The following is a 25,840-nucleotide window of genomic DNA, read 5'->3' on the forward strand; positions in this document are numbered from 1 at the left end:
AAAGCCAGAGCTCCCGGGTGGGGGTAGGGGTGGGGGTGGTCCCAGCGGTAGGGCGAGGAGGTGGGAAGCGCATTCCCTTCACTGGTGATCTCAATGCAAATTTGCCCGGAGTTCTCTTGCAAGAGAGCTGGCAGGTTTTACTATTTCCCAATCGTTTACTCGCCAAGCTCTCGGGTCCACGCGCCGCGGGGCTGCGCCCTGCACGCTGAAACTTCATTCAAAGCAAGGCGGTCCACGAGGTTGGGCTTGGGGGATCTGGATGACCTCCAGGCCACTTCCTCTCTCTCTCTGAGCCCTTCCCCCACTCCTCCAACCACCTTCGCCATAAACAAAACTGTCCCCCAGGGCGGAGAGAGGTCGCGCTCTTTCGAACACTCCCTCGCCAAGGGTTAATTTTTCCGATCGCACGAGGGGGAGGAGATTTCCCTGTAGACGAGTAAAAAGGGTGATGGACAAACGTGCGGGCACTAAGACCGCAAGGCATTCATTTCCTCCTACGGTGGATGCGGACGCCGGGAGGAGGAGAGCCCCAGAGAGAGGAGCTGGGAGCGGAGGCGCAGGCAATGCTCAGCCCTGGATGTAGCTGAGAGGCTGGGAGAGAGACGACCGCTGGAGACCGAGCGGCGTGGGGAAGACCTAGGGGGGTGGGTGGGGGAAGCAGATAGGAGAGCACTCGAAATCAAGCGCTTTACAGATTATTTTATTTTGTATAGAGAACACGTAGCGACTCCGAAGATCAGCCCCAATGAACATGTCAGTGTTGACTTTACAAGAATATGAATTCGAAAAGCAGTTCAACGAGAATGAAGCCATCCAATGGATGCAGGAAAACTGGTACGTGATGCTTTCGCCTGATACTGTTCCCGGGAGCCCTGCGCGTCTTCCCGGAGTGCCTTAATGTCGGTATTCCCTGCCTGGGCGTGAATGGAGCGATGAATCGCGGGCAGCCAGCCGATCGCTGAGTTCTCCGGTCTCCCGGGTGCAGGAGACGCTGGGGGTGCACGAAGCGCGCGGTCTGTGGGTGCCCCTGTGTGAACCGCGGCCACACAGGCATCTTTTATATAGATTATATAACACAGAACATATATGTGTGCATAGAGTGATGTCTGCGCGACAGGGAAGGCGGGAGAGATGCCACAGTCCAGATCGCCTACCTGTGCTACCTCCCCCAACCCCCCCGGTTTTCATCTAGATTTGGGTTTTCTCGCTTGGCCTCCCGCAACGGGAGTGTGAAAGGCAGTGGAGGGAGGACCTTGTCTCCTGTTCCCTTTAACCCTCTCCCACCCGCCGCCCTTGGCCCTGGTCCTCGCTGTCTCCCCATCCCTTGTGTCCTTCCTTTCTCCTTGCAGCGCTCCTACTTCACTGTTCTCCTCTGTCTGCTGCTCTTCAGCCGGATGCTCCCTTTCTAGTACCCCTTTCCCCACGCGGATCCCTTTCCGGTTTCATAGAGAGACCGGGTGGGAGGGAGGGGAGGAGGGGACAATGAAAACAGTAATAAATGAATGAACCCGAGCGAGTGGAGCCACGCCATTATTAAGTTTCTGTTTTACGGAAACGCCTTTTGGACACACTCATTTCTAATTCTGTGCGTAGCTGCTGATTGGAGTTCAGGCACACAGATTAAAAGCCCCATCGGTCTGCAGAGTCCTTAGGGGCTCTTCCCTAGAAAACTAATAATCAGGGAAAACACCTTTCTTGTTTACTGTAGTCCCTTCGCCAGACCTTTTGAAAAATCCCTGTGTGGGAGGCGATCCAGTGTCACCTTGCAATATTTAACGGAGGAGGGTGTGCTCATCTAGCTTCTTGTAGACAGGGTTGTGGCAGAGGTATTCCCCTCCTCCCCTTAACTTCGGGTCTGGCGATCTGAAAAGTGCAAGCCCAACGCACCCCGGAGCTAGGCAAGGGGCCGGCAGCCCGGGGGATCGCTTGACTGGGGAGGGTCGGGCCGCACGGTCTCCCGGGTGCCGGGGGATTCCGCCCGCCGCGTGCGCGAGCGCGCGTGCCCCGCGCCCTCCAGCCCGCCCTCTTCAATGGGAAACTAGAAACGCCGGCGCGCCCGGGGCCGGGTCGGGTTGATGCCGTAGGAGCCGGTTCCACGGGGCCGCAGCTGCGAAAAGGGGGTTTCAACTTCCTGCCCTCCAGCCCCCTGGAGTCGCCCGCCAGTGTTGGGAGGCCCGGCCGCCGCTCCCTTCCCCTCCCGCCCAGCCGAAGCGCGCCCGCTCCCAGCTTCCCGAGGGCTGGTCCGGGCCCCAATGGCCATTTGCGGCGGCTGCCGGGCGGAGCCCGCCCCCTGGGCCGCGCGCACCGGCGGGGCAGGCCTGCTTGGGGTGAGCTGCGGCGTGGCTGGTGGCCGCGGTGCGCCAGGGGCCCAAGGGCCGCGTCTGGCCCGAGCCGGAGCCTGAGAGGCGGAGACGCGGGCCGCTCGGAAGGACTGGAAGTGCGGCAGCCACATGGGCACGGGGTTGGTGCCCTCCTGGGCCGCTGAGGCCAGGGGGTGCAGGGGTGGGTCCGGAAGGAGATTGTACACCGCGGTTCCAGCCTGCAGATAGGCCTCAGCGTTTCGGGGCAACCGAGGCCCCTCGAGCCCCACCGCCCGGGGTCCTTCTCTGGATGCACTTCCTCCTCCCGCTTAGGGGGTGGCGCTGGAGGCGGGGAGGGGGCGGTGGCCCGAGCCGGCCGGCGCCGGAACCGCGCTGCTGGCTAGCCCCGGGCCCGGGTCTTTTGCGCAGCTGTTTGTCATATCCTCTAGCCGCCCTGTTCGGACCCCCAGTCCTCCGGCATTAGCCTGTGTGCTCTGCATTTGCTTCTGTGCCGAATCTCTGACTTGCTGCGTCCTCTTGTAACCTGTTCTTCCGGAGTCCGCTTTCCCTCGCTTTGCCGGCTGACCCCATTCAATGTACGCCCGCCATTCCTAGCCCCACCGCAGTCGATACTGCCTCTTATTTACTTGTTGCTTTTTCTCTGAGGCCGCTTCCTAGGCCTGCTCCTGGTACCATTTCCCGCCTCTTCTTTCCATTCAGTCAGTATTGAGCCAGACAGGTCTTAGCCCTCGTGGGACCGAAAATGACAAAAAATGTGCCAACGTATCTGCTCCTATTAGGCTCTGACCACTGTTTCCTCCTAGTTCTTTATCTGTACCTTTTTTCTGGCAATATCCTTTACCGACTTTTATTTATATACATGGATATTAACTTACAGACCATCAGCTATTCAGGGTACGGTTCTTGTCTTACCCTCCCCCCCGCTTGATTCTGCAAAGCACCTGCAAAGCACCTAGCAGAGTGCTTTGCATAAGGCACATTCTTGAGAAAATGTCCAGTGAGTTGAAATGGTGATTGGTGCCCATTTTATTGCCAGCACTAGTCTTTAATACCCGAAGGTTAACACGCTTGAACTTGCATACCGTGGCAGAGTCACATCTTGGGATTTTTCCCTTCCTGGCTTCTGCTCTCTGTTGATTTTATGTTCTTAGATTGCTTATTGCAGTCAGATAACCCTGCTGGCTGTTACCTCTTACTTGCAACTCTTCCTGACCCTAATTGTCTTACTTTCATGTTTTTTTAATCCCAGATTTTGTGCATTTCTCCTAATATCCCAGGGTGCCCAATTTTATAATTCTCCTCCCTCCCCAAAAACTGTACAGCCAAAAAGTCTTTAAACACTTTTTAAAAATTAATTTTATTAGCCTGGCGTGGTGGCTTGTGCCTGTAATCCCAGCCCTTTGGGAGGCTGAGGTGGGTGGATCACCTAATGACAGGGGTTCGAGACCAGCCAGGCCAATATGGTGAAACCCCATCTCTACTAAAAATACAAAAAATTAGCCAGGCCATGGTGGCTCACGCCTGTACTCCCAGCACTTTGGGAGGCCGAGGCGGACGGATCACGAGGTTAGCCATTCTGGCTAACATGGTGAAATCGCGTCTCTACTAAAAAATACAAAAAAATTAGCCGGGCATGGTGACAGGGGCTTGTAGTCCCAGCTACTCTGGAGGCTGAGGCAGGAAAATGGCGTGAATCTGGGAGGTGGAGTTTACAGTGAGCTGAGATCGCGCCACTGCCCTCCAGCCTGGGCTACAGGGCGAAACTCCATCTCCAAAAAAAAAAAATTAAGCGGGCGAGGTGGCTGGTGCCTGTAATCCCAGCTACTCGGGAGGTTGAGGCAGGAGAATTGCTTGAACCCGGGAGGTTCAAATTGAAACTCATTTATAGTTTTAGTTTTTATTTTTAATAAAATCCAGCTAATGCAGGACAAAAAGTGTCGAACCAGATTTTCTTTTCATTCCCTTTTTAACAGGAGAAGGGAACTTTATAACCAAGGCTTAGACCTTCTTGAGGAGAGAGGAACTTGAGGAAACCACAAAATCTTACCTTTTTCAGATTCATTAACTTAAAATGGTTTGAAATAGTTTCTGGAGGAAAAACATGATATAGTGAAGCTTCTACTTTGTCTTTTGAGAATCTGTGGTTGTCCTTACAAATCTCTTCTTAGTATCAAGCAGAATTTGTTAATTTAGAGAATTAAAACATCTCCCTCAAAAGTGAGCTACATTGGCTTTTGAAGAATTGTGAGAAGGGCCAGGAGTAGTGTTTTGCCAGTATGCTGTCTTTGCTAACTAGCATCATTTAAGAGGACCTAAAATAAGAATACTTTGTTAAACATACCCTATAATCCATACTTACTAATCATAGCACAAATTAATGGAAACATACCCTATAATCCATACTTACTAACCATAGCACATATTAATGGAATGGGGGCCCACTTTCAGAGTAGCATTTGTGTAAACACTAAAGGGTTCAACTGAGGCTAGTTTTCAAGTTTATTGCTGCTTTAATGAATGATTAACCTCATACTCATTGGCCTAGCCATGAAAGTAAATACTGCAGACTTTTTTACTTTGCTAGCAAATAGTTTCATATATAATAGGTTAGAATAGCAATTGAAATGCAAAGTAATAAGTATATTCCCTTGTAGAATCATTCTGGGCCTCATCTTGAAACTACATGTCCAGTGAAAAATATCCTGTCTGGTTATATTACCTGGTCAATCAGAGTTTATTACCTGAGGTACAGGAAAATGCCTGCTCATAGGTCCAAATAGGAGTTTTGAATTCTAATTTTACACTGAAAAGTCCTTGCGATTTTACAACATTTAAATAGAGACATTTTGCTCTTTTATGAGATGTCTGGCCTTTACCTGTTTTTCTCACTAAGAGCTGACTTAAGTTAGAAGTGCTGCTAGCCAGGGAGCAAAATCACCTGGTGATTGGTAAGGCGACATAAAATTCATTGAGTGAGAAGGGAAGCTGGGCTCTTTCTGCCTTCTGTTTCAGCAGCCTGCCAGGTTTGTGCTAACAGCAGTGGATGCTAGTTGCTCCAGTTGTAATTGTCTAGCCAATGATGATTATCTTCTGATGTCGGCTGACACGGTGCTCACCAATAGGAAAGCAGGAGGCCTGTGCTGACTGCTGTAACATTATGTATGTGAGGTGACGTCTTCAAAGGGCTTGCCTAGAACCTCACGAAACCCTCCCCCTCTCCTGGCATTCTCCACACATCCAGCCTTTCAAAGCCTTGTATATTTTTCTGACTTTTCTCCCTACTCACTCCCTTGGTGGTGTAAAAGGGTTTACTTGTTTTAACATTTTGTATTCTGTATTATAGAGTCTATCAGATAGTGTAGGAATTTTAAGAATTAAATGCTGTTCAGCTGAGGAAACCGTTTTATTCACAAATTTATTTTTACCAAAGGAAAAAAATGGAGTGAAACTTCTATTTTATTTTATTTTATTTTATTATTTTTGAGACAGGGTCTCACTCCGTTGCCCAGGCTGGAGTGCTGTGGTGCAGTCTCGGTTCACTGCAACCTCTGCCTCCGGGTTCAAGTGATTCTCATGTCTCAGCCTCCCAAGCAGCTGGGATTACAGTTGCCTGCCACGACACCAAGCTAATTTTTGTATTTTTAGTAGAGATGGGAATTCACCATGTTGGTCAGGCTGGTCTCAACCTCCTGACCTCAAGTGATCTGCCCACCACGGCCTCCGAAAGCACTGAGATTACAGGCATGAGCCATCACAACTGGCCATGAAACATTTTAAAAGGAATTGTACATCTGTATCTTTTTTGTAGGTGAAATTTGGATATTACCACGATGTACAATTTCACGATTAAAGAACATAAAAAGCACTAAAAACCCGTGTTAGCATTTAACTCAAATATAGCAGCATAAAAAATATAGCAACATCATGTTAATGAAACTGTTCAAATGCAGACATAGTATTTGGCTGGTTTTCCTTTAGTCAGGATTGCTTTGAATTGCTTCCTGAAGTCTTCCTTGCAACCTTCTACATGCATTTGTAAGAAAAATGGCTGGAAGACAGTGCATCTGTGACCATGGAACAGAGTAGGCCAGAGTTTCATTTCATCATTAACATTGTAGCAACAAATTTGGTCAGCTCTGTAGGAATGTAATGTGTCTATATTGTACCCATGTCACTTGCTGTTTATTTTGAGGTATCACAGTTCATATTGATTTAGGATTAAAAATTGTGTGAGGATCATAACATGACATTCAATAATTTTTAGAAAGCACTGGGATGTAGGCATATGTACTAGGTTAAGAGTGAGAAGAATGAGAAAATATATAGAGAAAAAACGTGATCTCTGTGGGGTCCTAGAAAATAAAGTTGTACTGGAGCTTTGATCTGAACTTCCATGTATCTTTTAATAAATTATAAATATTCATGCAATTCTTGTTTAGGATTCCAAAGGATGAAAGCCAGCTTAATGCAAAATATTTTATGATTACATTATCCATCTGTGCATTTGTACTAGTTATAATTAGTGGTTAAAATTTTTACGTGAAGTCTTTTTCACATTAGAAGTAAAATTTTGTGATCTTCAGAGGATTGCCTGTTGCCTTTTTGTTTGAGGATGATTCTAAATGTGTCAAAGTGTATAACATTGGACCTTAATGAAACTTTTCAAATGCAGACATAGTATTTGACTGTTGTTTTTCCTTTAGTGAGGATTGCTTTAAATTGCTTTGTGAAATCTTCCTTGTAACCTTCTGCATGCATTTGTAAGAAAAATGGCTGGAAACTTCAAAGTCAACTTATTCCATATCTAAGAGTTGCCTTATATACTTCCTTGAAAGCAGAATCTTTCTTTTTCTTTTTTTTTTTTTTTTTTTTTTTTTGAGATGGAGTTTCGCCCTTGTTGCCCAGGCTGGAGTGTAATTGTTCCATCTCAGCTTACTGCAACCTCTGCCTCCCAGGTTCAAGTGATTCTCCTACCTCAACCTCTTTAGTAGCTGGGTTTACAGGCATGCGCCCCTACGCCTGGCCAATTTGTTTTTGTATTTAGTAGAAACGGGTTTTCACCATGTTAGTCAGGCTGGTCTCGAACTCCTGATCTCAGGTGATCCACCTACCTCGGCCTCCCAAAGTGCTGAGATTACAGGTGTGAACCACCGTTCCTGACCAGAAGAATCTCTCAACTTAGATAGTGGAAGAGTTATGAGGGGGATGGAGGCTTTGAAATACTTAGGGGGATATATAATAACCATTTAATCAGTTTTCTTTTTTTTTTTTTTGAGCCTGGTCTTGGCTCACTGCCACCTCTGCTTCCCGGGTTCAAGCATCAGCCTCCTGAGTAGCTGGGATTACAGGCGCCCAGCCCCCCATCTAATCAGTCTTTAGACAACAAAGTAAAATGAGTGTGGGCCGGGCGCGGTGGCTCACGCCTGTAATCCCAGCACTTTGGGAGGCCGAGGCGGGCGGATCACAAGGTCAGGAGATCGAGACCACGGTGAAACCCCGTCTCTACTAAAAATACAAAAAAAAAAATTAGCCGGGCGCGGTTGTGGGCGCCTGTAGTCCCAGCTACTCGGGAGGCTGAGGCAGGAGAATGGCGTGAACCCGGGAGGCGGAGCTTGCAGTGAGCCGAGATCGCGCCACTGCACTCCAGCCTGGGGGACAGAGCGAGACTCCGTCTCAAAAAAAAAAAAAAAAAAAAAAAAGAGTGTGGCACCATTCTGGCAATTCAGGAATTTATCTTTGCTTAAGCAATCTGAAATATTTCAGGTCCAAGTATTTTATTTTCTGAAATGAGTTAACCCAATATTGTCTTAATGATTAACTTAATTTTTCACATATGGACACAGGTGAGCCAAACTGTCCTTTATTAACAGGAACCAGACATCATTCCACAAAATTTGCCTCAGCCCTCCCTTTACTCTTTATGTAGCTCACATCCACCCACTCCCATTTACTTTTCATTTGTCTTTTTTGGGAGAGTTTAGGGAAAATTACCTGTACCACATATGTCATTTCTGTTGATAATACTAGGTAATCTGAGTGAAACTATAATTTGGCTTTATTGTAATGTTAAAACTCATAACTTCATTCCTTTATCCAGATTCTGATTGTATGTGTATTCAGGCGGGTACAAATGTTGGCATAGTTATTCAGGTTTCCGAGAACTTTAACAAAACCCAGCATCTCTAATTATATTTACCCTCCAATAATTTATTTTAGAGATACATGAGTCCTTTTTAAAAAAGTATTGTATGGGTCGGGCATAGTGGCTCACACCTATAATCCCAGCACTTTGGGAGGCCGAGGCAGGCAGATCACTTGAGGTCAGGAGTTAGAGACTAGCCTGGTCAACACAGCGAAACCCTGTCTCTACAAAAAATACAAAAATTAGCCGGGCATGGTGGTGCGCGCCTATAGTCCCAGCTACTCTGGATGCTGAGACACAAGAATGGCATAACCTGGAGGCAGAGGTTGCAGTGAGCTGAGATTATGCCACTGCACTGCAGCCTGGGCAACAGAGTGAAACTGTGTCTCAAAAAAAAAACACAAAAAGTTAAAAAAAAAAATAGTGGCCGGGCATGGTGACTTATACTTGTAATCCCAGCACTTTGGGAGGCCGAGGTGGGTGGATCACTTGAGGTCAGGAGTTCGAGACCAGCCTGGCCAAAATGGTGAAACCCCATTTCTACTAAAATTACAAAAATTAGCCAGGCGTGGTGGTGGGCATCTGTAATCCCAGCTACTCCAGAGGCTGAGGCAGGATAATCGCTTGAACCTGGGAGGCAGAGGTTCCAGTGAGCCAAGATTGCGCCATTGCACTCCAGCCTGGACGATAGAGTGAGACTCCATCTCAAAACAAAACAAAGCAAAGTATTGTCCGAGAGTAAAGAATATGAATTTGTAATTTTAAGTTGGTTGTGCAAGAGTTATCCCAAAGCTTGGGACCATGTCAGTCATCTAAGTTCAAGCCTAGACATTTATCATGATTCCTTTACATATTGAGTGTTCACGACTTTTAGTTTTAAGGTTCCTATTATTAGGAAACGCTTTGCTGAGTTAGTCGCCCACTGTGAACTTAGTGAGATTTAACTTGAAGCCTTTACTTTGTACAGAAAAAAAGTATGGGAGAAGAAAGACTTACACTTACCTTTGCTGAGATAAGATAAATTTGCTGAGATAGATAAATTAGACATGCTGATTAGAGGTAGTTTTGCTAGAAAATCACTCTTAGTTTTGTAATACTTTTATTTACAGGGATTCATATTTCAGGTTTTTTTTCTTGCTAAAATTTTATAGAAGAGTTCCTAGTTATGATATAAGGAAAGTTTTATTGATAAAATATATTTTGGGGAGGGAGATCTACGTCCTCAAAACACATATCAGGTTTATAATCTTATTTTAAGTGAAACAAGTATAACTCCATTTTCTTCTCTCTCTCTCGCGCTCTTTTTTTTTTTTTGAGACGGAGTCTTGCTGTGTCTCCCAGTCTGAGTGCAGTGGCATGATCTCGGCTGTCAGCTCACTGCAACCCCCACCTCCCGGGTTCAAGCGATTCTCCTGCCTCAGCCTCCCGAGTAGCTGGGATTACAGGCACCTGCTGCCACAAGTGCATAATTTTGGTATTTTTAGTAGAGACAGGGTTTCACCATGTTGGCCAGGCTGGTCTTGAACTCCTGGCCTCAAGTGATCTGCCCGCCTTGGCCTCCCAAAGTGCTGGGATTGCAGGTATGAGCCAGTGCATCTAGCCTCTCTCTCTCTTTTTTAAATAGAGACAGGGTCTTGCTTGTCACCCGGGCTGGAGTGCAGTGGCACAATCATACTGCACTGTAATCTCAAACTCCACTTCTGGGTCCAAGCGATCTTCTTGCCTCAGCCTCCCAAGTAGCTGGGATTACAGGCACGCATCATCTCGTCTGACTAATTTTTTTATTGTATTGTAGAGATGGGGGGGTCTTGCTATGTTGCCCAGGCTGGTTTTGAACTGTTGGCCTCAAGTGGTCCTCCCAGCTCAGCCTCCCAAAGTGCTAGGATTACAGGTGTAAACCACCACACCTAGTATAGCAGGGTAGATTTTCTTCATTCTGGAGCAATGATACTAACAGTTAATACATGGTTACTTGATTGCAGGCATTCTTTTACAATGTTTTGCATACTTTTTTTTTTGTTTTTTGGAGATGGAGCTTGTTGCCCAGGCTGGAGTGCAATGCCTCACCGCAACCTCTGCCTCCCAGGTTCAAGCAATTCTCTTGCCTCAGCGTCCCAAGTAGCTGGGATTACAGGCATGCGCCACCACGCCTGGCTAATTTTTTTGGTATTTTTAGTAGAGACGGGATTTCTTCCATGTTGGTCAGGCTGGTCTCGATCTCCTGATCTCAGGTGATCCACCCATCCTGGCCTCCCAAAGTGCTGGAATTATAGGCATGAGCCACCGTGCCCAGCCAATGTTTATGTACTTTAACTGTTAAACCCTTGCAGCCACCCTTTATTATCTTTTGCACAATGGACAACTCAGGAAAGGGAGTTGGGATTTGCATGTAGGAATCAGAAAAGGAAAACTGGGTTCCAGACTTGAATAAGGCTTGGATGGGTGGTGTGACGACGAGGGGTGTGTCACAAGGCCCCAATCATCCTCTTATTTGAATATTAATACAATATTCAATCAGAAAAACAATGCACTTGAAAACTTGCCTACACTGAAAACATGTCAGGTGTCTATAGTTTTAGTCAGTGATCTCACAAATGTGTCTTTTGTTAATAATTTTCACTAGGTGGATCCTGAATACTTAAGGCCAGAATAACTGCAGAAAACCCCCATTAGCTTCACTGGCTATGACATTAAACTGAGAATTATTATTTTCTGAAAATCATTTGTTCAGTATCTATCAACACTTTTTATAATTGCAGAAAGCCATGACACCTTTAATGATGCTTCTGTCATAAACTATGTCACAGTTCATGTAAAACAAACTGTGGCACACAGATTTGGAACAGCTTTATAAAGCTTTGGCCTATAAAATATTTTCTGTCTGCTCTGTGATATTAACTTGTTGCACTCAGCTTGGTTCTAGACCCTAGGAATTTGTGTTTCCACCTGATCTGCAGCCAGACTTTCCTCCCGGCAGGTTTTAGTGTAGCCACTTGTAAATAGCCACCCACTGTTGACAGTAAAATAAAAATGTGTGGGTTGGGGATATCCCTATTCTTGGAGGTCAGCTCCTACAATGTGAAGAATCACAGAATACCTTTTGTCTCATTTTATTAGCTTTAAATTCTTTTCCTGATTCTAAGATAAGAAATAGGAAAAGAAATGAAATGAAAACATTAAGAAGTATAAAGATGACAGAAAGAAAACACCTTTAATTCTTTTCCAGAGGCAGCCAGTGTTACTTTGCCCCATTTCCTTCAGCCTTGTTTAGGTCTTTTAGTATGCCTTAGATCATTCAGTACCTAAACTGTGACAACCCGAGTTCCCTATCATGTGCCACGGACTGCACTGAACAGATTTACATACTATCACATTACATCTTTTTTTTTTTTTTTTTTTTTTTGAGATGGAGTTTTGCTCTTGTTGCCCTGCACCCAGGCTAGAGTGCAGTGGCATGATCTTGGCTCACTGCAACCTCTGCCTCTGGGGTTCAAGCCATTCTCCTGCCTCAGCCTCCTGAGTAACTGGGATTACAGGCGCCTGCCACCACGCCCAGCTAAGTTTTGTATTTTTGGTAAAGACCAGGTTTTGCCATGTTGGCCAGGCTGGTCTTGAACTCCTGACCTTAGGTGATCTACCCCCCTCAGCTTCCCAAAGTGCTGGGATTACAGGTGTGAGCCACCGCGCTTGGCACACCTTTTATACTTTTTTTATGTCATTAAAGGCTTTCCATAAGTATAATTTTCAGTGGCTACTTAATTGTTTTTTCTTTTTTGGTTTGTCACCCAGGCTTGAGTGCAGTAGCTATTTACAGGTGCAATGGCTCACATGGCTCATAGCAGCCTCTAAGTTCCCCTGGGCTCAAGTGATCCTCCTGCCTCAGCCTCTCAAGTAGTCTAGACTTCTGGCAAGTGCCATTGTGCCCAGCAAGGCTACTTTATATTTTATCATTTGGGCTTAAATTAGTTTAGGTAACTTTTCTCTTAATGCTGAACCTGTTAAGTTTCTAATTATTTGTTATTACAAATAATCCTTTGATGAACATCTTTGTATATTAATCTTCCCACATATCTGATGATTTCCTTTGCGTAAATATAAATTATAGGGTCCAAAGGGCAAATACCACTATTAAGGCTTATGGCATACAAGATAGGCTGATGCCTTGAAAAGTTGAATTACTTTATATATGGCAGGGAAAGAGGATATTTATACCCTTCTTAGCATTAAAAATGATTACATTTTAAAATTTGATAAGTTGATATGGAAAAGGTGAAATCCCATTATTTTAATTTACATTTACTTGATTTCTAGAGAGATTCACAAATTTTCCTTGTGTTTGTTTTTTATTTGCTCTCGCAAATTATCTGCACTTATCTTTTTCGTTTTTTGTTTTTTTTTTTCCGACACAGAGTCTAACTCTGTCACCCAGGCTGGAGTGCAGTGGTGCCATCTCAGCTTACTGCAACTTCCGCCTCCTGGGTTCAAGTGATTCTCCTGCCTCAGCCTCCCTATTAGTTGGGACTACAGGTGTGTGCCACCATGCCTGGCCAATTTTTTGTATTTTTAGTAGAGACGGGGTTTCACTGGTCTCGAACTCCTGATCTCAGGTGATCCGCCTGCCTCGGCCTCCCAAGCAATTTTTTTTTTTTTTTTTTTTTTTTTCATTTTGCTGAGGTCTAACTTGAGAAGCCTTCATTTGTCAGAGCAGTTAGGTTATATGCTTTTTCTCTGCTTACTGTTTGCTACATAGTAACTCTTGTGAAGAGGTAGAAACTTTATGCCCAGTCAAAAATGGCTCCAGAAAGGGGTGAAACAATTGATACTATGTAAGTTAAGGGATGATTAAGAGGTCAAAGGACCTCTTAATTGTGGTGCTTAATCAGAAGAAATTTGTTTTATGGAGTTTTCCATAGGAAAATGAGTGATTTTCAGACTCTTTTACTCATATGCCTCTAAAAGAAGTTTAAAAAACTATACACTGCTTCACACAATTTAAAATTTTCATGGTAAACTGAAATCAGTTAAAATCGTAACAGAAGTAGAATAAATATAAAATGAGTGAAGATAAGGATTGGCTAATTATAATAACTATTATGTGACATCATAAGATAGGTTTACCTACTTTATTGAATAATACATAATGAATTTGAAATCACGGAACATTGACATCCATGGTTTCATTCAATTGATAGTTTTTTTTTTTGGAAATGTTCCATATGTATGTGTATATATATGTATATATGTATATTTGTATATATGTATATGTATGTATATACGTGTATATATACGTGTGTGTGTATATATATCTATATAGATATATATAGTTTCTTGAGACAGAGTCTCGTTCTGTTGCCTAGGCTGGAGTGTAGTGGTGTAATCTCGACTCACTGCAACTTCCACCTCCTGGGTTCAAGTGATTCTCCCGCCTTAGCCTCCTGAGTAGCTGGGCTTACAGGCATGTGCCACCGTGTCTGACTCATTTTTGTATTTTTAGTAGAGACGGGGTTTTACCATGGTGGCCAGGGTGGTCTCGAACTCCTGACCTTAAGTGACCTCTGCCTCCTAAAGTGCTGGGATTAGAGGCCAGAGCCATTGCACCTGAACCCATTCCACTTATATTTAAAAGAATCATGGGCACTAACCCATATTGCTTGTTCTGAATCAGAAACATTCCAACATTCAGAATGTAGAGAGTCTGATCAGAGGGGAAAAAAGCATATCACGTTGCCTCTCAGCATTGTTTATTTTTATGTTGTGTGGGGGCCAGTAGGTGAGAGATGGGTAGGCTATCAGATGTCTCAAAATAAGTTTTCTTGACTGTAGAGAAGGTTATAGATGATAGCATTTTTGTGTTGGTTGGTGGTCAGCAGGAATAGTTACATACTTGTTAAATCACTTTCTTGATTTTTTTTTTTGTTTTTGTTTTGTTTCAAGAGGGAGTCTCACTCTGTTGCCCAGGCTGTAGAACAGTGGCACAATTTAGGCCCATTGCAACCTCCGCTTCCTGGGTTCAGGTGATTTTTCTGCCTCAGCCTCCTGAGTAGCTGGGACTACAGGCGCCTGCCACCACGCCTGGCTAATTTTTCTATTTTTAGTAGAGACAGGGTTTCACTATATTGGCCAGGCTGGTCTCGAACTCCTGACCTCGTGATCTGCCCACCTTGGCCTCCCAAAGTGCTGGGATTACAGGTGTGAGCCACCGTGCCTGGCCGAGATGACTTTTTAAAAAAAAGACTTCTCTAAAGTGGAAGGAAGGGTGGAATTGTATGCACAAGAAAAAAACCTGGAAGAAGAACATGCTAAAGAGGTAAAAAAAATTAGATCTGTAAAGGTGGTAAAATGATGGTTATTACTCTTTGTTGATGAAAAGAGCCAAACACTGTAAAATATTTGAAGAGATTTATTCTGAGCCAGATATGAGTGACCATGGCCTGAGGTATAGCCTCAAGAGGTCCTGAGAACATGTGTACAAAGTGGTTGGTTTATAGCTTAGTTTTATACATTTTAGAGAGACATAAGACATCAGTCAGTACATGTGAGGTATGTACATTGGTTCTGTCCAGAAAAGCAGGACAACTTGAATTAGGGAGGGAGTGTTGCTTACAGCTGGATTCAAAGATATTCTGATTGGCAGTTTGTTAAAATAGTTAAATTATTATCTAAAAGCTAGGAATCAGTAGAAAAGAGTGTCTGGGTTCAGATAAGGGGTTGTGGTTCTACATAAGGTTCTTATGTAGGTAAAGTCTCATACCTGACTGCCCTTAGTAGCAAAGAAACATATTTTGGGTGTTTTTTGTTTGTTTTTTAAATGAAGTCATCAAGAAGCCTTTGGGTAAAATATTTTGATTTCCTTCTTTATCTGTCATGTGATGTTATGCCAGATTCAGGTTTGGAGAGATTTTATGATTTGTAGGGTGTGACTCCCCAGACCCTTCAGATAGGAATTTGGGCAAGAGAGAAAAAAGGTCAGAGTTTACTCCTTATCCTTCTGCTGTTCCAGTTTTCTTTCAAAGGTCGGAGTTTACTCCTTATGCTTCTCCTGTTCCAGTTTTTTTTCCGAGACGGAGTTTTGTTCTTGTTGCCCAGGCTGGAGTGCAATGGCATGATCTCAGCTCATCGCAACCTCTGCCTCCCGTGTTCAAGCGATTCTCCTGCCTGAGCCTCCCGAGTAGTTGGGATTACAGGCATGTGCCACCACGCCTGGCTAATTTTGTATTTTTAGTAAAGACAGTGTTTCTCCATGTTGGTCAGGCTAGTCCCAAACTCCCGAGTTCAGGTGATTTACCCACCTTGACTTCCCAAAGTTCTGGGATTACAGGCGTTAGTCACTGCGTCTGGCCCCTGTTCCAGTTTTCTTTTCCTTTTCCTTTTTTTTTTTTTTTTTTTTTTGAGACAGAGTTTCGCTCTTGTTGCCCAGGCTGGAGTGCAATGGTGTGATCTCGGCTCACCACAACCTCCGCCTCCCAGGTTCAAGTGATTCTCCTGCCTCAGCCTCCCGAGTAGCTGGGATTACAGGCATGGGGCACCACGCCTGGCTAATTTTGTATTTTTAGTAGAGGTGGGGTTTCTCCATGTTGGTCAGGCTGGTCTCTAACTCTCGACCTCAGGTGATCCACCCACCTCAGCCCCCCAAAGCGCTGGGATTATAGACGTGAGCCACCGTGCCCGGCCTCCCTGTTCCAGTTTTCTGTAATCTGTTCATATTATATTCTGGGTATATGTGGGTGGTGTGATTATCCATGTGGTCTTATTTTCACATTCTTTGCATTATCTATAATGTACTTAATGTTTTAAGATAAGTTTCATTTTACAAAGATGTATGTACAATACCTGGTGTCAGGTACCAATATTAAAAAAAACTAATGCATTTAAAAATAAACATTAAAATAAGCCATACAATTAAACATAAAGACAGTTTGTGAGGACATTGAACTGCACATTCTTACTCCAAATGAATATGCTTTCTTAGACTGAGGAAGAGATGGGCCATATTGTTTATGTCACAATAAACTTCTTTCTCTTTCTCCAATAATAAATTATATAATTTGATTTTTTAAATAGGAAAGGATCATACTTTGAAGGAGGATGATAAAAACATTAATTTAACTTTAGCATTACAACTTTTACATATGGGCCCAGGAATATATCTAATGGGAAAAATGTTCCCCAGGGACAAAAGTCATCTAATCTAATAGAGACAAAAGGTTAAGCATAAACCTATCCCTAGAGTGAAAAAAAATGAATAGAATAATTGGCTCAGGGACCTTGTAGCACCTGGTAACAGATGCTGCACACATACCTGGAGTACATGGTTAACAAATATCTTCAGTAGTACTGCAGAATGCCTAGGAGGTAGTGCCTGGTTTAGAGGAGCTAGAAAGATTTTGATACTCTCTGAAACGAAGTTTAGAAGGGGCCAGTCTGTCTAGTCCAGAGGCCAGGCTCTGTGGATCCAGAGAGCCTGGTATGTGTGATCTGATTGGGAGCAATGTGACAGGGCTTTCCACAGGACTGCTTTGTGAAGCAGATCATACATGGACTCTTGCTTCTCCTGGACTTCCTTTCTGAGAGAAGACAGATGGAGAGGATTACCTTTCAGTACACAGAAGGTAGACGTTTTGTTTTGTTTTACATTTTGTTTTATTTTATTTTCTCACCTCTCCCTCTTGTTTTCATTTTAGTTACCCTGTAGTTGATCAAGTTAACTAGAATCTAGGAAGGTGGCTTAGATCTAGGAAGACCTGGCTTTCCAACCCATTCTTTTTCTCTCCATTGTCTATGTCCCTAGAGGTTAAAGGAGAATGGTTCAAAATCGTATGAAATACAGTTTTAACTTTATTTATTTATTTATTTAGAAATGGTCTCAATCTGGTCACCCAGGCTGGAGTGCAGAGGCGCGATCTCGGCTTACTGTAGCCTCAACCTCCTGGGCTCAGGTGATTCTCCCACCTCAGCCTCCCGAGTATCTGGTATTACAGGTGCACACCACCACACTCAGCTAATTTTTTGTATCTTTAGTAGACATAGGGTTTCACTATGTTGCCCAGGCTGGTCCTGAACTCCTGGAGTCGAGCAATCCACCCACCTCAGCCTACCAGAGTGTTGGGATTACAGGCGTGAGCCACTGTGGCCGGCCTTAATTTAATTTTTTTTGAGACTGGGTCTTACTTCGTCTCCCATGTTGGAGGATAGTGACACAATCATAGCTCACTGTAACCTTGCATGCCTAAGCTCAAGCAGTCCTCCCACCTCAGCCTCCCTGGTAGCTGGGACTACAGGCATGCACTACCACACCCAGCTAAATTCTTAAATTATTTGTAGAAACTGAGTCTTGCCATGGTGCCTGGGCTGGTCTTGAATTCCTGGTCTCAAGAAATCTTTCTGCCTTGGCTTCCCAAAGTGCTGGGATTACAGGTGTGAGCCACCACACGTGGCCTTGGAATATAGTTTTAAAAAATCTCTGTAAACAATTCTTTGCTATTTTTTGTTTCTATCCTTTATCTAAATTTAGACAAATTTTCATTCTTCAGTTATAGACCACTTAAATGATTATTTCTGGATATAGGAAAACAAAGCATAGGCCAGGTGTGGTGGCTCATGCCTGTAATCCCAGCACTTTGGGAGGCTGAGGCCGTGAGGCCAGGAGAATTGCTTGATTCCAGGAGTTTGAGAGCAGCCTGGGCAACATGATGAGACCTTATCTTGCTTTATTAAAAAAATAAAAATAAAAAGAGAAAATAATAATTAGCCAGGTTTGATAGCTGCTTGTAGTCTCAACTATTTGGGAGGCTGAAGCAGGAGGATTGCTTGAGCCCAGGAGTTTGAGGCAGCATTTAACCATGTTCGTACTACTCCACTCCAGCAGCCTGGGCAACAAAATGAGACCCTGTTCCTATAAATAAATACATACATACATAAGTAAATAAATAAAACTTTCTTAATGATTTGGCTTATTCTTTTTAAATCCAGCAAATGTTAATTCTAACCTTTAGTTCTACTGTTAGAGTGAGACGAGATTAACACATTATATCTGCTGTCTGGGCTTAGATTGTGGGTGTTATTTCACACGGATAATTCAGGCAAACCCGAGATTTTTGGGTGGTGAACTTGCATTATATGGATACAATAAACACACTCACAATAGAAAACTATGTGGCATACACTAAAAGAAAAAACTCTACCGTGTTTTTGAGAATTAGAGCATGGATAAGTAATAGAAGGCTCGTCCTCAGAGACCTATGAGTTTGTCTTCTGATTAAACCTTTTATGGCTGATACTTCTCCCTGACAGAGCATTCAGTGTTCAGAGACTCCTTTTTCCCCAGCAATGCTGGAGGGATGAGGAATAGGGAGTGTGAAGCTGATGACACTGTGCTTGTTCCACCTTTTCATGATAGGGTACAGAAAATAACTAAAATGAGGTGCAAATGAGTGTCCTTCTTCAGGGTTAAATTTTACTTAGTGGAAATAATATAGGTTCTTTTATGTTTATAGATTATCATATCTAGATGTGCTATAATAGATTCAAACTGTTTTCCCTAGGTAGTTACAACATAACAGCTCCATATGTCTTGTTTGTGTGCAATATCTAGGACATTTGGAATGAAGTAGTTTTCCAAAGCGTTATATAAATTAAGTTTTCATTGACCTTAGGCCACACCATCAATAGCTTGCTAGTTGTCTTTAGTATTAGCCTAAATTGTATTTCTTCATGTGAAAACGAAAAGAAATATTCCTGTTTTCTCCTTAGTTCATCTGGGTTTAATGATTTAATATTTTTGCCCTATTTTCTTTTCTTTCTTTCTTTCTTTTTTTTTTTTTTTTAAATGAAATGGAGTTTCGCTCTTGTTGCCCAGGCTGGAGTGCAGTGGCGTGACTTCGGCTCACTGCAACCTCCGCCTCCTGGTTTCAAGCAATTCTGCTGTCTCAGCCTCTTGAGTAGCTGAGGTTACGGGCATGTGCCACCACATCTGGCTAATTTTTTGTATTTTTAATAGAGACGGGGTTTCACAATGTTGGCCAGGCTGGAACTCCTGACCTCAGGTGATCCGCCCACCTCAGCTAAATGCTGGGATTACAGGTGTGAGTCACTGTACCCGGCCTATTTTTGCCCTATTTCCTGAAGTTTACATACATGTATTTTATTTGTTTGTCTCATCAATTAGATTGTATGTATCTGGAGGCCTAGAATTATGAAGGTATACATATAATCTTTTTTTTTTTTTTTTAAGATTTTACCTAACATAGAGAACTACTAGGATTCCTCTTGATAAATAAAAAATACATACTGTTGCAGAGACACTTGTAAAAGCATAAACTTCTATCAGTTGTAGTTTTCTGCTTCTTGTGGATAGGCTTGGAGCAGGTAACTTTAATACATTAAAGAAAATTTAAGAAATACAAGGGAAAAGAAGAAAACAAATGTCACCCTGAGATATACACTAACATTTTGGTAAGTCTTTCAAAGCTTTTTATCCATCTTTATGTTTTTGTTCGTTTGTTTTAGGACAGAGTCTCTGTCACCCAGGCTGCTGCAGCCTCAGTCTTCTGGCTCAAGTGATTCTCCAGCCTCAAGCTCCCAAGTAGCTGAGACGACAGGCATGCACCACCACACCTGACTAATTTTTTGCTTATTTATAGAGGCGAGGTCTCACTAGGTTGTCCAGGTTGGTCTTGAGCTCCTGAGTTTAAGCAATCCTGACTTGGCCCCCCAAGTGCTGGGACTATAGGTGTGAGCCACCGTGCTGGCCCATTTTCTTTTTTTCTTTTATTTTTTTTTTTTTTAAGATGGAGTCTCACTCTCTGTCACCCAGGCTGGAGTGCAGTGGCACAATCTTGGCTCCATCTCAGCTCACTGCAACCTCCACCTCCCCGGTTCAAGCGAGTCTTCTGCCTCAGCCTCCCAAGTGGTAGAGACTACAGGTGTGCACCACCACACCCGGCTAGTACAGATGGGATTTCACCATATTGGACAGGTTAGTCTTGAACTCCTGACCTCACGATCCGCACACCTTGGCCTTCCCAGGTGCTGAAATTACAGTCATGAGTCACCGCGCACAGCTCATTTTCTTTTTAATAAAAACATTATCGTAGTTTTCATACCATATTTTTCTGTAGCCTAACTTTTAAGAAATATATAGAATGGATATTTTTGCATGTTGTTAAATACTTCCTGCACCAAACTGTAAGTGAGAGAATTCTGTTTCTTTAATGTAATGTTCTAGCTGACACATGAAAAGCTTGAGGAGATGCATCTCACTCTTTTTAGATAGCACATTATTTTTTAATCATTTTTAGAAGACAGGGCAAAGAAAACTAGTAGCTTTAGAGGAACACAAAATATACTGAAAAACAGTATTAAAATTGTTTTAAGTTTGACCAGTCGAGTACAAAATGCAGTAAGTTTCAGATTATTTTCTTCATGGATTATGTCATTTTTGGGTAATACTCATCAGTTTGGTGTGAAGAACATTTATGCCAATCAGGGAAATTTTAGGATGTTTTCAACTGCAAGTAACAGAACTTAATTAACTGTAGCCTAAAACATGAAGACTTTTAATTATTTCACATGACAATAACTTTGATTGGAAGCCTCAGTGGTTGTTTAGTGGTTTTAATAATGTTATCAATGATCTAGGTTCTATCTGAGTTTCCGTTTTGACATTCATAATGTGTCAATAGTTTTTTCTTCATGGTCACGAGGTGGCTGCCACATCACCACGCTTCCCACACAAGCATCTCAAGCAGAAAGGAAGGAGCAGTGGCAAAGGAGCCTTTTATTTGCTTTCTTGTCAAGGCAAAGCCTCCAAGCCAACTTGCACTCAGTAAGTTTGTAGAAGGATATGCTCTTATTTTATTATTATTATTCATTTTTTTTTTTTTTAAGAAACAGTGTTTCACTCTGTCAGCCAGGCTGGCGTGCAGTGGCATGATTACAGCTTACTGCAGTCTCGTATTCCTGCACTTAAATGATCCTCCCACCTCAGCCTCCCAAGTAGTTTGGACTACAGGACATGCCACCACACCTGACAAATTTTTACATTTTTTGTAGAGATGGGGTCATGCTATGTTGCCCAGGTTGGTCTGGAGCTCTTGTCCTCAAGAAATCCTCCAGCCTTAGCATCTCAGTCACTGGGATTACAAGCATGAGCCACCATGCCTATATCTGCTCTTATTATTGCTATAACTTCATGCCATCAGCCAGGCCTGGTGATGCGTCTCACTCTTGGACCATTCACTGACAGAAGATGGGGATTGCTTTCCTACACCGACTCTTAAATGGCAAAGAGGCTGGGCATGGTGCCTCACACCTGTAATCCCGCACTTCGGGAGGCCAAGGCAGGCAGACCACCTGAGGTCGGGAGTTCAAGACCAGCCTGACCAACAGGGAAAAACCCTGTCTCTACTAAAAATACAAAATTAGCTGGGCATGGTGGCACATGCCTGTAATCCCAGCTACTCGGGAGGCTGAGGCAGGAGAATCGCTTGAACCCGGGAGACAGAGGTTGCAGTGAACCGAGATTGTGCCATTACACTCCAGCCTGGGCAACGAGAGCGAAATTCCATCTCAAAAATAATGACAAAGAATGACAAAGAGACTGGTCGCCTTGAGAGGCTTAAACCAGTCTTGCACTTTGTCTCTCAAGGGCCAGGCACATTGCCCTCCACACAATATCAGGTAAAGTTTATCTGTTGGCAAAGGAGGGGGATTGGGTTGGCTATAAGGTATCTTTGACCATGCTAACACAAAAATGTATACTCTCAGAAGAAAGAAACAATTTCAGGTTGCAGTAAAAATCATCCTGGGACTTTTTACATGACCTTTATTTTTTGGAAAGGTCTTCTAAAAAAATAGAAACTTTGAGGCTAGGCGCAATGGCTCATGCCTGTAATCCCAGCTCTTTGGGAGGCCAAGGTGGGCAGATCACAAGGTCAGGAGTTTGAGACCAGCTTGCCAACATGGTGAAACCCCATCTCTGCTAAAAAAACAAAAATTAGCCGGGCATGGTGGTGCACCCCTGTAGTCCCAACTACTTGAGAGGCTAAGGCAGGAGAATCACTTGAACCTGGGAGGCAGAGGTTGCAGTGAGCCAGGATCACGCCACTGCATTCCAGCCTGGGCAACAGAGTGAGGCTCTATCTCAATAAATAAATAAATAAATAAGGTAGAAACATTGATTTATTCATGGTGTTGTTAAATGTAAACTATTGTGTAAATTACTCTTTAACCTCTGAAGATAGAACTCTAGATACTTACTTTCTTTTTCTTTTTTTTTTTTCTTAACTCACCGCTACGCCAGTGAGGAGAGCTCTAGATACAAACTTTCTAATGGAAGTGGAAGAATAATGATTTAAACAAACTACAAATGATTAAGAAAGAATATTTTTACACATTATGTGACATGAGATCCTAAAACATGACCCCACATTGAGAACGCACTGTGACCATTGATACTGGAATCTATCATTCATCCTGTTATTCAACACATAATAAAGATCTCACTTACCCTTCCTATGAAGGCATGACTTAGACTTTATTTGCTGTTATTGTCTCTGTTGGATCATATGATAGTAACATCATAAAGAGGGATGATAGATGTATTGTGACTCTAGGGCCAGACTGCCTGAGTTCTGATCCTTGTTCAGCTTTCTAACCTTGGAGAGGGTAGAAGTCTTCTATGAAGCATAGTTTAATAATAATAAACTAACCTGATAAGAGTTGTTACACTGATTAAATGAGTTAATATATGTTAAGCTTTCACTGATACTGTATATGTTTTAGTTAGGTTATCATTGATGTTACTTATGTATGTCAGTATTTAAAATTTTACACACTACATTTACATTATCTCATAGTCTCCTCACTTCAACCCTGTAAAATAGGGTTTTTCATCTCCATTTTATAGGTGAGAACATTATATTTATGTCTTTTTTTTTTTTTTGAGACAGAGTCTCGCTGTGTTGCCCAGGCTGGAATACAGTAGCGCAATGTTGGCTCACTGCAACTTCTGCCTCTGGGGTCAAGCGATTCTCATGTCCCAGCCTCGCGAGTAGCTGGCATTACGAGCATGCACCACCACGCCTGGCTAATTTTTGTATTTTTTGTAGAGACAGTGTTTCGCCATGTTGGCCAGCTGGTCTCAAATTCCTAGCCTCAAGTGATCTGCCCACCTCAGCCTCCCAAAGTACTGGGATTACAGGCATGCGCCACTGTGACTGGCCTATACCTATGTCTTAATTGTATATGAGCCCAACAGTGATTTGATTTGTTTTTTGTTTTTTAGTTTTTTAAATTATAAATTATATTTGTAGTATAAACAAATTATAATATACATGGAATTTACACATTCTTAGATTATATGGCCCATCAAATTACATTAAGAAGAGGCGAAAGGAATGATTCGTTAATACATAGGATACTAACAAGTATCCTGTGAGTTAATTGCACTCAATAAGAATTATTAGGCTCATTCGGTATTCTTGGTATGGTTTTAGACACCTCTAAATCTAAATGTGCCACTTTGAAGCAAAAGTGAAAATGGAGGTAAAGGTCATGGTATATAGTGTGACAGTTTCTTGTGCTTTACATGTATTCTGTAGTTGTAGAATTTGCATCTGTGACTAATAGGTCTTATAGTAGAAAAGCAAATTCATTTTAGTGAACATGTGTTGACATTATAGGAATGTCAACTTAACCTATCTAGAATCCTAAGGTCAACAGAAAACTTGGTAAGTCTAGTCTGATTCAGTAGGGCCACAGGCAAAAAGAGATACCATTTGACCTTTTTAAAAAATGTATGTTCAAAAGTAAAAGCATTCATTATTATGAGAATATATATTTAAAATTACTGAAGGCCAGGCGCAGTGGCTCACACCTGTAATTTCAGCACTTGGGGAGGCGACGGCAGGCAGATCACTTGAGGTTGGGGGTTCAAGACCAGCCTGACCAATATGGTGAAACCCCATCTCTACTGAAAATACAAAAATCAGCTGGGCATATGGTGGGATGGGCCTGTAATGTCAGGTACTCAGAAGGCTGAAGCAGGAGAATCACTTCAGCTGGGGAGGCAATGGTTGCAGTGAGCCGAGATTGTGCCACTGCACTCCAGCCTGAACAACAGAGTAAGACTCTGTCTCCAAAAGAAAAAGAAAAAAGAAAAAAAAGACAAAGACTGTCTTTCTTTACAACCTTTACAAAGAAAAAATCTTTTTCTTTCTTTTTAAACATTTTTTTAAAATTTCTAATTTTTGTGGATAAATCTTTTAAAAAATTTACATTGAAGGTAATGCTATGTTTTTTATCCAACAAATATTTATTTTGCGTTTTTATATTTTTATATTTTTAACTTTTATTTTAGGCTTGAGGGTACATGGGAAGGTTTGTCACATAGGTACCCATGTGTCATGGGGGTTTGTTGTACATATTATTTCATCACCCAGGTGTTAAGCCTAGTACCCAAAAGTGATCTTTTCTGCTCCTCTCCCTCCTCCCAACCTCCTCCATCAAGTAGACCTCAGTGTCGTTCCTTTGTATTCATAAGTTCTTATCATTTAGCTCCCAAGGTAATGCTATTTTATCTTATTTCTTGCCAGAGCATCTAGCAGTAGGAGCAATCAGTTGATCAAGGAATTTATTCTTATTATTATTATTTTCTTTACCTGATTTCTAGTTCTGCAAAAGGCCACCTTTACTTTGCCCTGTTATTAGACAGTCCATGTCACTTGACCTGATCAAGGAATTTTTTACAGTTGAGGACATTTTGGCAAAATGCAGCCATAGGCTGAGTAACATGGACTCTTTAATAACAGGGCAAAGTAAAGGTGGCCTTTTGCAGAACTAGAAATCAGGTAAAGGAAACCATTCTTATCAGGTCTAATATAGTTTTAGATGATAGTCTGAATCTTTCAAAATGTATCAGAGCTGGATGTTCTAGGATGAGAGTGGCTGGTTGTGGGTATCACTAGGGGCATAAACAGAACTTGAAACAGTTATTGCCATCCTGGGACTAGCACCCAGAGAACCCATTGGTCTGCTGGGATCACATCTGACCTGCTTCCCTTTACTGCCTACTTCTGTGCCTTGACAGCCTGAGTTCACATTTCTCTCTGTTCGTTCTTGTGCTTGACTAAGTCACACCCAACAATTTGTTCTGTCTGGGTGGAGAAGCAGGTCATAGGTGCTATTTGAATACACAGATAGGCAGATCAAGCCAATGGATGAAATAGTATACTATTATGGCGATACATGGCATGCTTTTTGTCTTTATTACACAAACCTGTGGGTTTACTTAGCACAAGACCAAGGGGAAGGTGTCACTGGAACATAAGCATATGAGAATCCACATAGGCATATGCAGTGTGTCTCTTCTTCTGCATTC

The 25,840-nt window shown here is 42.9% G+C and overlaps 1 protein-coding gene across 1 annotated transcript in view; it reads left to right on the forward strand.

The window, feature by feature from the left end:
* Positions 1–221: 221 nt before the first annotated feature.
* ELOVL6 (ELOVL fatty acid elongase 6) overlaps positions 222–25,840 on the forward strand; it is a 151,259-nt gene continuing 125,640 nt past the window's right edge. The window contains exons 1-2 of the mRNA XM_050791042.1: positions 222–560; positions 714–834. Coding sequence (XP_050646999.1) covers positions 746–834 — 89 coding nt within the window. The 5' untranslated portion in view covers positions 222–560; positions 714–745. The remainder of the gene's footprint in view (positions 561–713; positions 835–25,840) is intronic.

Source organism: Macaca thibetana, chromosome 5 (genome assembly GCF_024542745.1).
Source record: "Macaca thibetana thibetana isolate TM-01 chromosome 5, ASM2454274v1, whole genome shotgun sequence".
NCBI classification, from domain to species: domain Eukaryota; kingdom Metazoa; phylum Chordata; class Mammalia; order Primates; family Cercopithecidae; genus Macaca; species Macaca thibetana.